Source organism: Sorex araneus, chromosome 2 (genome assembly GCF_027595985.1).
Source record: "Sorex araneus isolate mSorAra2 chromosome 2, mSorAra2.pri, whole genome shotgun sequence".
Lineage (NCBI taxonomy): Eukaryota > Metazoa > Chordata > Mammalia > Eulipotyphla > Soricidae > Sorex > Sorex araneus.
The window spans coordinates 131637212-131649509 of record NC_073303.1 but is presented as its reverse complement, the minus strand read 5'-3'; the positions used below and the strand labels follow the sequence as shown (position 1 = coordinate 131649509).

General features: G+C 39.4%; 1 protein-coding gene across 2 annotated transcripts in view; it reads right to left on the bottom strand.

Moving 5' to 3' along the window:
- The window catches only part of UBXN7 (UBX domain protein 7), an 85819-nt gene that overhangs the window by 38305 nt on the left and 35216 nt on the right, over positions 1 to 12298 (bottom strand). For both annotated transcript variants that reach the window (XM_055129282.1, XM_004618667.2), the window contains 2 exons: positions 7796 to 7943; positions 1665 to 1732 (listed from right to left, as the gene is read on the bottom strand). In XM_055129282.1, coding sequence (XP_054985257.1) covers positions 1665 to 1732; positions 7796 to 7943 — 216 coding nt within the window. The remainder of the gene's footprint in view (positions 1 to 1664; positions 1733 to 7795; positions 7944 to 12298) is intronic.

Genomic DNA, 12298 nt, shown 5'->3' with positions numbered 1-12298 from the left:
GCGGAGGAACCGAACCTGGGTCAGCAGCATGCAAGGCAAACGCCCTACTGCTGTGCTATCGTTCCAGCCCACAGCAAATATATCAAATAAAATTCTGAGAGAAAGAAGAGTGTGGAAAGATATAAAACAAAAACTAAAAAAAATTAACACCTCATCAAGAATACACTCTCCAGCCAGATTATCACCCAGATTTGAAGGAGCAATGCACAGCTTCATAGTCGGGAAACAGGTTAGAAAACAAAGCCTTGAAACCAGTCTTGCAAGAAGTGTTAAAAGATCTTCTCTGAAGAACAGGACAAACTTCCCAATGTATGCCATTGAGCATGCACTCACCAATGGTGCATATGACTGTCCTCTACTAGATTAAGAAAGGTAAATGTAAGCCTAGCTTGCTAAGGGATTTTATACATTTTCAATAAATAAATCATGTCTTATTTATATTGGTTAAAGTCACTTAGCAATCAGTCATCACAATTAACCACTGATTCCCCCCCCCCGATAATTTCATTTACCATTTGTTTAAGTTTTGTACGAAATAAATTTGTTATATGTTGTCAAGGGAGTAGGCTGTGAGATAGAAGGGAACCTGAGAACGTTGGTGGAAAGAGGGGGACACTGGTGGTGGGATTGAAATATTGTCAGTCTTAAACAACTCTATTAAGGACAACTTTGCAAATCATGGTGTCTTAATAAAACTTTTTTGGCTTTTTTGATGAAGAAACTCAGGGCTGACTCCTGGCTCTGCACTCAGGAATCACTCCAGGTGGTGCTCGGGGTACCATATGGGATGCTGGGAATTGAACCCGGGTTGGCCGCGTGTAAGGCAAACGCCCTACCTGCTGTGCTATCGCTCCAGCCCCAATAAAACTATTTTTTAAATAAAATTTCTTAAAAAGTGATGGTGTTAGATAGTTCAATGGACTGGAGTGCATCCTTTGCATGCAGAAGACCTGGGTTTTATTACCCATGGCAAGGCATGGAATCTAAAGCACCACCAAACCCCTGGACACTGAGCTGAAAGTAGCCCTGAGCACTCCCGAAGAGAAAAAGAAACAAAAACCAAATTATTACTTCTCGTATATTAGCAGTAGTTCAGTCTAGCTAAACTGAGTATATAACACATATTGTATACTTTCATATTCAGAATTCCTAGTGTTTTTGCTTCTTTATTTCTGAATCTAGCCAGTATTGAAAGTAGCACTGTCATCCCATTCTTCATCAATTTGCTTGTGCGGGCACCAGTAACATCTCTATTGTGAGACATGTTGTTACTGTTTTTGGCATATCAAATATGCCACGGGTAGCTTGCCAGGCTCTGCCGTGTGGGCAGGATCCTCTCAGTAGCTTGCCGGGCTCTCCAAGAGGGATGGAGGAATTAAACCCGGGTTGGCGTCGGGCAAGGCAAATGCCCTACCTACTTTGCTATCCAGTAAACTTCAAAATTGTCAAAGATTAAATAAAACCTCTCAACTAAAGTGCTTTTATAAATCAAAAGATGTAAGTTTTTATAATTTTCTTCATCCTTTTCTTACAACTTAATCTTTTTTATTTTATCTAAATAATTTTTTATAGGCTGATTAAAATCCTAACTATAACAATAAACTAAAGACCGCAATGACCGCAATAAGATTAGATGAAGCTGAAGAGGGAAAAGGTGAACTTACCACCAAATAAAGGTTCTGGCTCCACCAATATTTCTTGTTTTTGAGGAATTGGGGCACGAACTTCTTCTCTAATAAGAGAATGGGAAAATAATATTATGAAAACTTCTGTTACCTGTTCTCATCAATTACTGTGAATACATTAAAATGAAGGAGCCCAAAAACAAAAAACGTAATTAACTTTTAGGAACCACAGCAAATCATGATAAATGACTGCTGGATGTCATAAAGAGATGAACTAGAATAAAAAAGTATAGATCGCTCAAATACTTACAAAGAAAAGGAAAAATAGAGGCTTAATAAAAGCAGAATTATATTTCTACTATATCAAATCATAAATCTACTACATCAAATCACAAATCACAGATATATTAAAGTAAATTTAAAGCAACTGGCAGTAAAATTGAATTTTTGAGGAAGTTGGCACTGGCTTTCCTGGAATGTCTGTGAGTAGAGGCACAAGAGGCATAAGAGTATAAAGGCAGAGTAGGGCTTTCAGGCAATGCATTTGAATCAATCATGAACTCTTCAGGGTTTATCTCCAAAGAGTTTACTAATAATCTACATATTTGAGTAAAAAATGCTCACATAGGGGCCAGTGTCTGAGCACCCTAGGAGTGATCCCTGAGCACAGATCCAGGAGTTAGCCCTGAGCACTGCCAGGTATAACCTGTCCCCACTCCCTGCCCCATCCCCCAACCAAGAAAAAATGTCACATAAGGGTGGGCATGTGGGTCAGTGTAAATCCTAGGTTTATTCTCTCACAGCACATTCTCTAATTTACTAACTTACTTCCCCACTCTGAAAACACACTCTTGCCACCCCATATATTGTAAAAATATTTTACCTTAAGTATCAATTGATTTTAAAACGTAATGCAGATAACACATTCTGTTGACAAATGTCTATAGCAAGTAACAGTAAGCTCCAAACTCATTATCTTCCACTTTATAATAAATGCTAAGTTAGGTGTAATGTTTTAATCCAAGTGTATCAAGTAGTAAAAATTGAGTTTAATGTTCTGTTTGGGGTAGTTGAGAATTGCAGCCACAAAACATACTTTATGAAATAAAACATCCCAAAATCAAAGAGCAACTAATCAGACAAAACCACATGACTGAAGGATAGTTTACAACAGTCAGTGCTCACTACACAGATTTCAATAATCTGAAAGAACAGATCCTGTGTCTATTAAAACTCGATTATTCCTCTTTTATCAAAGAGAAACAAGCCCATTAATTACCTTAAGAAATCTACTAGTTTGGGGGCTGGAGCGATAGCACAGTAGGTAGGGCGTTTGCCTTGCACTCGGCCAACCCAGGTTCGATTCCCAGCATCCCACATGGTCCCCGAGCACCACCAGGACTAATTCCTGAGTGCATGAGTCAGGAGTAACCCCTGTGTATGACCAAAAAGGCAAAAAAAAAAAAGAAGAAGAAAAAAAAAAAAGAAACCTACTAGTTTAAGGGACTGGAGAGACAGTAAGGCAGATAGGGTACTTGCCTTGCATGTGGGGCCACTTGAGTTTGATCCCCAACACTCTATAGAGCAAGTTCCCTGAGTTCTACCAGGAGTGACCTCTTAGTGCAGAACCAGAAGTCAGTCCTGAGAACCTCCAGGTGTGGCACAAAAACCAGAAAGAAAAGTAAAATATAGGAATTCAAAGTAAATTTTTGCCTTAATCGATCACTGCCACTTCTCTTCTTATAGAGAACTGTAGCACTGTAGCACTGTCGTCCTGTTGTTCATCGATTTGCTCAAGCGGACACCAGTAATGTCTCCATTGTGAGACTTATTGTTACTGTTTTTGGCATATCGAATACACCATGGGTAGCTTGCCAGGCTCTGCCGTGCGGACGGAATACTCTCGGTAGCTTGCCGGGCTCTCTGAGAGGGACAAAGGAATCTAACCCAGATCGACCTCGTGCAAGACAAAACACCCTACCAGCTGTGCTATCACTTCTTATAGTATACACTGAATAATCTTAATCTCAGGTAATTACTCAAAATAAGCACTTTAATCTATATAATAACTGGGAAGGATAAAACTAAGTAGTAGTTGCTAAAGAAAAATCTGCAACTTATCTGAAATTTTTTCAAGACAATTAACTACATAACCAAATTGAAAACAAAAAAAAAAAACTGTAAACATAAAAAAATCAGTTTAGAAATACAAAACCATTATCAAATGTTAATCAGCAATACAATGTCAAATTATAATGAAATTCAGTAAATAAAGACCTTTATCTTTTTGTTAAAAAAAATTTTTTTTTGTACATGTGCTTTGCATGGGTAAAAACCAAAGTCTCACACATGAACGCAAGTATTAAACCACTGAGTCTGCAGTCTCTCAAACTATTTTTAAACACAACTAAGAAATTTGTTATCTAGTGAATACAGAAATGTTCTTCCAAATTAACTGTTAATATCTATTATTCAAGTGACTGATACTGACTGGGCCAGTAAAATGGCTCAAAGGGCTCAGTATCAAATTTTTGAATGAGGGAGCCCCTGAAGTTAATTCCTAGCACACCTGATCTCCCAATACTGCAGAAACACCCCCCAGGCACTAATGGCCCAAACACATAAAAGAAAAACAGGTGATCAAATAACATTTATTTTGTACATTAAATCATGTTTGTTTTAAAGATTTTTGTTGTCTGTGTTGTTAGAGCTTCCAAGTGCAAGACATGCACTCTAGACCAAGTGACGGCAGACCTAAAACATGCTTTTATATTGATTTCCATTAAAATCTGAGCTAAGTTGAAAGAAAATGTAATATTATATTTCAAATATATGACCAACATTAGAAAAATTTACTAAATAAAGCAGTGATATCTGAAGTTTACACTTCATATGGTAATAATATTATCCTCGAATTTGCAACTACAGCAAAAAAGGGACAAGTTTTTTTTTTCTTTCTCTTTATTTTTTCTTCTTGGGTCACACTTGGCGATGTACAGGGGTTACTCCTGGTGGTGCTCAGGGGACCATATGAAAAGCTGGGGATCGAACCAGGTAGACCGTATGTAAGGCAAATGCCCTACCCGCTGTACTACAGCTCCAGCCCCCCAAAAGAGGCAAATTTTGCTCAGAATTATTACTTGGCTTACTAAATTTCTAATTTAGTAAAAACATAACTCATGTCTTTTGCATAGTCTACGTGTTTCTGGTCACACCTGCTGATGCTCAGGGTTTACTCATGGCTCTGCACTCAGGAATTATTTATGGCAGTGATGGTAGACCATATAAGAAGCTGAGAATTGAATCCAGATTGGTCGCGTGCAAGGCAAATAACCTACCTAATGTACCATTGCTCCAGCCCCAAGTCTTCATTTTATAGGGGCCAAAACCAGAGATACCAGAGAATGAAGGAAGAACTCACAGCTAGGGTTGGCCTAGTAGTACAGGTATGCTGGTGTGCTGCTGATATTTCTACTTAGACGGATGTCTCTTTCAGTATAAGATGTAAGAGTTAAAAAGAACTATGAGATTAAAATCTTATTTATGGACCTATTCTATTTTTTTTGGGGGGTGGGGTGTCACACCTGGCAATGCACAGGAGTTACTTCTGGCTCTGCATTCAGGAATTACTCCTGGTGGTGCTCGGGGGACCATATGGGATGCTGGGAATCGAACCCGGGTTGGCCACATACAAGGCAAACACCCTACCCGCTGTACTATCACTCCAGCCCCCTAATCTATTTTTTTTGGGGGGGACACATCCAGACCTCCTCAGGGGTTACTCCTGGTTCTGCACTCAGGAGTTACTCCTATTAGTGCTCAGAAAACCATATGGGAAAACACCTAATCAGAGAGAGAGAACAAAAGGGAATAATACCCTGCCATAGTGGCAGTGTGGGGTGAGGGGAGACAGGACTGGGGAGGGTGGGAGGGATGCTGGGTTTACTGGTGGTACAGAATGGGCACTGGTGAAGGGATGGGGTCTCGAACTTTGTATGGGGGAAACATGAGAACAAAAATGTATAAATCTGTAACTGTACCCTCATGGTGATTCACTAATTAAAAATCAATAAATTATATATATATATATATATATATATATATATATATATATATATAAAGAAAACCATATGGGATGCGGAAAATTGAACCGGATAGGCATCCTACTCACTGTGCTATTGTTCTGGCCCCTGAACCTTTTTTTTTTTTAAATTGAATCACTGTGAGAAGACCCTTACAAAGCTGTTGAAGATTTTCAGTTGTACAGTGATCCAACACCCATCTCTCGACCAGTGTGCATTACCCAATTTCCCTCCCATCATCCCCCCCACACCCTCAGCCTGCCTCTATGGTAGACTCTCTCCCCTCCCCTCCCCTCCCCTCCCCTCCCCTCCCCTCCCCTCCCCTTCTCTCTCTCTCTCTCTCTCTCTCTCTCTCTCTCTCTCTCTCTCTCTCTCTCTCCTCGCCTCTCCCCTCTCCCTCTTCTTCTCCCTCTCCCTCTCTGTCTCTCTCCTCTTTTGGGACCTAATTTTCAATTGCTTCAAAAATCATGGTTTTCTGCAACAGATGACTGGATAAAGAAACTATGGTACATTTACATAGTACAATACTACTCAGCCACCAGGAAAAATAGTCATGAAATTTGCTTGCACATGGGAGAGTATTATGCTGAGTGAGAGGGAGGACAGACACAGAATGATTGTACTCATTTTCAGGATTAGTCTCATCATTAGTGTGACACTAATACCCATGGAAAATAGGAAGACTTGCAGGGTCGGAAGCTTACCACAAGTGTGTGTGGGGGTAGGGCAGGTAGGATAGAGAAGGGACCACTACAACAACGATAGTTGGAAAAGATCACTCTCAACAAGAACTGAGTGCTGAAAAGAGGTAATGGGATATACAAGATAACTTCTCAATTCCTCTGTTGTAAATCATAATGCCCAAAAGCTTGAGCGGGAGAGGGGGGAGCAGGAAGGATAGACATGGGTAGAGGGATGGGTGTTGGAACATTATATGACTGAAACCAATCATGTGCAACTTTGTAATTGTATGACTGCATCTCATGGCGATTCAATTAAAAAGTATTTCATATGGAACACTTAAAAGAAAAATCACAGTTTACTTTTGAGTACCGTTCATCTCTAATATTCCCTGAAGATGGCTGGAGTTTTGTCTGACAAAAAAAAAATTTGTTCATTTAAATCTCTCCAATCACATGTAATGGGCAAAAACATCCAATCTGGGCTGGGAAGACAGCTCAAAGGGCTGACTATGCTTTGCATGATGGGAGGTCCCAGGTTCAATCACTGGATATGTTCCCATGTCCACGATCAAATTTGTTTGTTAATCATCATTATTCTCTATATATTACAACCCATCTGCTTATGGTACTACTTTTTTTTTTTAATGGTACTTCTAATGGATGACTGGAGGACAGTACAGTGGGTAGGGTGTTTGCCTTGCATGAGACTGACCCAGGTTTGATTCCTCCGTCCCTCTCGGAAAGCCCGGCAAGCTACCGAGAGGATCCCACCCGCACAGCAGAGCCTGGCAAGCTACCTGTGGCGTATTCAATACGCCAAAAACAGTAACAACAAGTCTCACAATAGAGACGTTACTGGTGTCCGCTAGAGCAAATCGATGAACAATGGGACAACAGTGCTACAGAGTAGTGCTACTTCTAATTTTCAACCACATTTAACTATTTTAGGTACAAAGAACTAGTATTTTTTAGAATTTTTTTTTGTGGCAACTCAAAATCTTTTAGTGATACAAAGAAAAATAAACAATTAGGAAATCTGAGCTATACTGGGCTTTACTTGCTTATCTGCTACTTATATAGCATGGAAGAAGGCTATGCTTTGCTTTCCTATCTGTAAACTGTGGTTAATCCAGTCCTAGAAAATTCTTTTACTAACAAAATTATTCTATTTGCATAACAAAATAACTGTTTATTATTCTACTTTTAATTCTATTTATAATAATAATGATAAACAAAATATAGAAATGACAGTGTTTCAGGGAATCTGAAGTATATAAATACAAAATTTCCCACTTGACACTCTTTCAGAAGCTTCCACCTTTTTTTAAAAAAAAGAATTAGAACTTATTAAAATGCATTTCTTTTACTTAGGCATCAGTAGCTCCTAACAACAATAAATTCATACTCTGAATGTGGTCTGACAGTGGAGACACTTGCTGAACTGGTACTGGGCTCTTCAGCAATTCCTCCACCATCCAAGAACATAGTGACTGCCATCTCCAAATTATTGTTGCAGGCTTCCAGCATGTGTTTCCCTACACTTTCACTTGCACCTGAAATAGTAAAAAACAAAACAAAAAAAGACAGAAAAAGTTAAAAAATATGTTCTCAAATTCAAGTTCATTTTACAATTTACAGTTTTTGCTTACTCTCTAGTCCTTAGCCCCAGACTTCGCCCCATGAACCTGTGGAACTTACACCACCTCTGACCTAATTCAAGTATATCGTGAGGCTTTTAAATCCACCCACTCCGTCCCACCCAGCTCCAACTCCCTTATCCCCGTCTCTGTACTAAGTCTTGCTGCCCCACCCTCGGCTCCAGAACCTGAGGCCCCACGGACCTGAGGACACTGCATCTAAATCGAATCAGTCATTCTAAGGTGCCACAGAGACCACTCTGATATGCAAAACCATGTGGACAAGTTACAACCTTACTCCTTCAACATCACTTATTTCTAAGGGTATGTGTGTTCTGATATCTGTCGTCAAAAACATAATATTTCTATAGGTAAACAGGAATAATTGGATGTTCACTTGTCTGGCATCTGAAATTCCATCTCAAGAGCATGGAGATTGTTAAAACAACAGATCATAAGCAGTAGCCCCTTAGTATTAAATAACAAAATCAGATTAATATTTAGATAACTGGAAATCTAAAGCTCAACTGCCCTGAGAATATAAATAAATAAATAAATAAATAAAAATAAAGCTCAACTGTCAACACCACAAAAGTCTAAGGACAATGGGGAAACAAAGAAATCACCTGCACTGGCAAATGGGGACAGGAGTCCCAGCAAATCCCCAAAGTGCAACAAAAATGTTGAGTCTTGTCAATTTTTCATTGCAAAATTTCCTCTTACAGTGAAAATGGAAATAATGCAGTCACTTAACTATATTAAGTGAAATTAATTAGAAAAGAAATTCTATCCACTCAAAGAAGAGCTGATCCAAGGTATTAAGGAGTCTATACAAATAGAATCGAAGGAGTTAAAGACTATAATAGCAAGCCACAGCACCAGAATACTGCATTGTGGAAAACTGTTATTAGCAACTTGGGTAACAAAATTCAAGTAATCAACAATAATGATATGGCAAAAGAAAATTAAAAGAATAAAAGAGAATATAAGACTATCGATAGATTAACAGTAAGAAGACTAATCTCTGAATTATAGGAAAAGAAAAAAATGAAAGGGGAAAAAATGGTGGAAAAATAACAGAACTACTGTGTCTCTGGAGAGACATTTGCACAGATTCAGAGGCCCTACGAGTACCAAACAAAACAATACCAATAAACATAGTAAAATGGCAAAATAAAAGATAAAGGCAGCAAGAGAGAGAAAAAAAATCTCAAATACAAGGAAAAAACTAAGAATCACAACATGTGTAAAAACACAAAAGAGAAGAGGGGGACCAGCAGGGCTCTATCTCTCCCGCTGCCCACGTTCGGTAGTCTCCAGCCGCTTCCCCACCCCGAGGGAGGTTGATGGCGATGATGAGGCAGGCAAAGGAAGGAAGAAGGCCAAACTGATTGCTCGATCAGTTTATTTCGTTCTCTCTCTCTGCTTCTCTCCCGGTTCTTGATCTCTCTCTGGATCTTCCCCTATTTCCCTTTCTGCCCCGCTCGCTCTCACTTCTTTCACCTTGTGCTCTGCTTATGTGTGTGCCACTGTGCTCTCTTCTGTCTGTCTCTCTTCTATCTGTCTCTCTTCTGTCTGTCTCTCTGCATCTGTCTCTCTGCGTCTTGTGTCTTGTGTCTTCTTCCTCTGTCTTCTTCTTCTGCCCCTTCTGTCTCTGGCCCCCTTGTCTTCTTTCTCTATCTTCTTCTGCTCTTCTTCTGTCTCCTTCTGTCTTCTTTCTCTCCCCCCAGTGCCCCCCAGTCTCAGTTTATATAGCAAATTACATAGGGCGGTAGCACAAAGGTGGGTTTAACATCAACAAATTAACAAAGAAGGGTAAGACCATTTCTCGAGGAGATTAACAAAATCTCATCTAAGGAAATCTCATCTAAGGAGATCCACTCAAGGGTGGGGGTCCAAACAAGGGTGTATCAGGGTGTGAGCTAGTAATCTACTTAAATAGTTATAGTAAATCTACTTCTAATATTTCTAACAATGTTATTCTGTATGAGCACAGTAAGAGATATAAAGTTTGGTTTTTCCTGAGGACATCTCCAGACCACAGTCCTCAGGCCAGGTTAATCTTCCTAACCCCAGCAGGATCTTAATCTCATCATTACTTTTGGGTCATGACAGTATTGTCCATGATCATGCTCTCAACTTATAGTTGAGTATTGTGGCGCTTTGGCCTGGCCCATTTCGATGTCAGGGTAGCTCACAGCTTGCCCTGGGTCCATTCCGTCCCTCGTCGGGATCCTGCTTTAGGGGTGCTAGGAACTGAGGGCAACTTGAGTTAATAAAGCAGATGCCCAGGAGTAAATATTATTGGAGTCAATCAACTCCCAAGTTACAAGCACAATATTGTCTTCCTGTGTCCATACAGAAAAGACACTGCTTTAAGATAATCTATGTTCCCTAAGGCAAGGCTAAAAGGACAAACCCCATGTTATCCTACAACAACAGACTTCCATACAATAGCATACAAGAAAAGAGTGGAATCACATAGTCAAAGTACTGAATGAAAATAAAAATTTCAGCCTAGAGTCCACTACCCTGCAAAATCATCATTTAGATTTGAGGGAGTGATAAAAACCTTTCCAGACAAACAAGAGCTGGCAACATTTGCAACAACTAAAGTCTTTTAAGAATGACTGAAAGGCTGCATATAAAAAGCAAAGAGATACAAAAATAAACTGATCTCTCTCGCCTCTCTCCCCCTTTCTCTCTCTCTCTCTCTCTCTCTCTCTCTCTCTCTCTCTCTCACACACACACACACACACACACACAACAGTCTTTTTTTATATACATCAATAATATTATCTCAATGTCAATGATCTAAATTCTCCTATTTGGAAAAGAAAGAGAAGCTGGGATGGATCAGGAAAAGAAAATCCACATATTTTCTTCTTATAGGAAACACAACTGAGCACAAAAAATAAATACAGACTCAGACTGAAAATAATAAACACAATCTAAAGACTCAGTATAAAAATATGAAACACAATCACAATAGCCAATGGCAGACCATAAAAAGCTGGGGCAGTTATACTTAGAGCAGACCAAATAGCACTGAACATAAAGTAAGCAATTAGAGACAGTGATTACACCGCCAGGAGTAATTCCTAAGTGCAGAGCCAGGAGTAACCCCTGAGCATCACTGGGTATGACACAAAAAGAAAAAAAAAAAAGAAACAGATCAAGAAATACTATGATCAACATTTATGCACCAAATGAAAAAGTTCAACAAAGTTCATAAAGCTTTTGCTCACTGACCTAAAGATGGAAAACAACAGTATGGGAGACTTTAACAACCCACTTTTCCCACTAGACTGATTAACCAGCCAAAATATCAATTAAAAAGACAAGAGCCTAAGAACTGGAATTATGGAACATATAAAAGGGTTCTCTAGCCCCGAAAAGGTAAACATACATTGGTCTCTGGTGCACATGGTACATTCTCCAGGATGATCACATACTAAGGCCTAACAAACACAAATACAGAAAAACAGAAATCATACAAAAAGTACCCTCTCAAACTACAAAACGCTACTCCATGAAATCAAAGAGGACATGAGGAAATGGAAACATATACCCTGCTCGTGGATAGGGAGAATCAATGTTGTCAAAATGGCAATACTCCCCAAAGCATTATACAGATTCAACGCGATCCCTATAGGTATACCCATGACATTCTTCAAAGAAATGGATCAAGCAATCTTAAAATTCATATGGAACAACAAACGTCCAAGGATAGCTAAGACAATTCTTGGGAAAAAGACGATGGGAGGCATCACCCTCCCCAACCTCAATCTTTACTACAAAGCAGTAACAATTAAAACAGCATGGTACTGGAACAAAGGCAGAGCCGTAGACCAATGGAACAGGGTGGAATACCCTTACACACAACCCCAAATGTATGATCATCTAATCTTTGATAAGGGAGCAAGAGATGTGAAGTGGAGCAAGGAAAGCCTCTTTAACAAATGGTGCTGGCACAACTGGACAACCACATGCAAAAAATTAGGCGTAGACCTTGACCTGACACCATGCACAAAAGTCAGATCAAAATGGATTAAAGACCTCAACATTAGACCACAAACCATAAGGTACATTGAAGACAAGGTCGGCAAAACCCTCCACGATATTGAAGATAAAGGTATCTTCAAAGATGACACAGAACTAAGCAATCTAGTAAAAACAGAGATCAACAAATGGGACTACATTAAACTAAAAAGCTTCTGCACCGCAAAAGATACAGTGACCAGAATACAAAGACTATCCACAGAATGGGA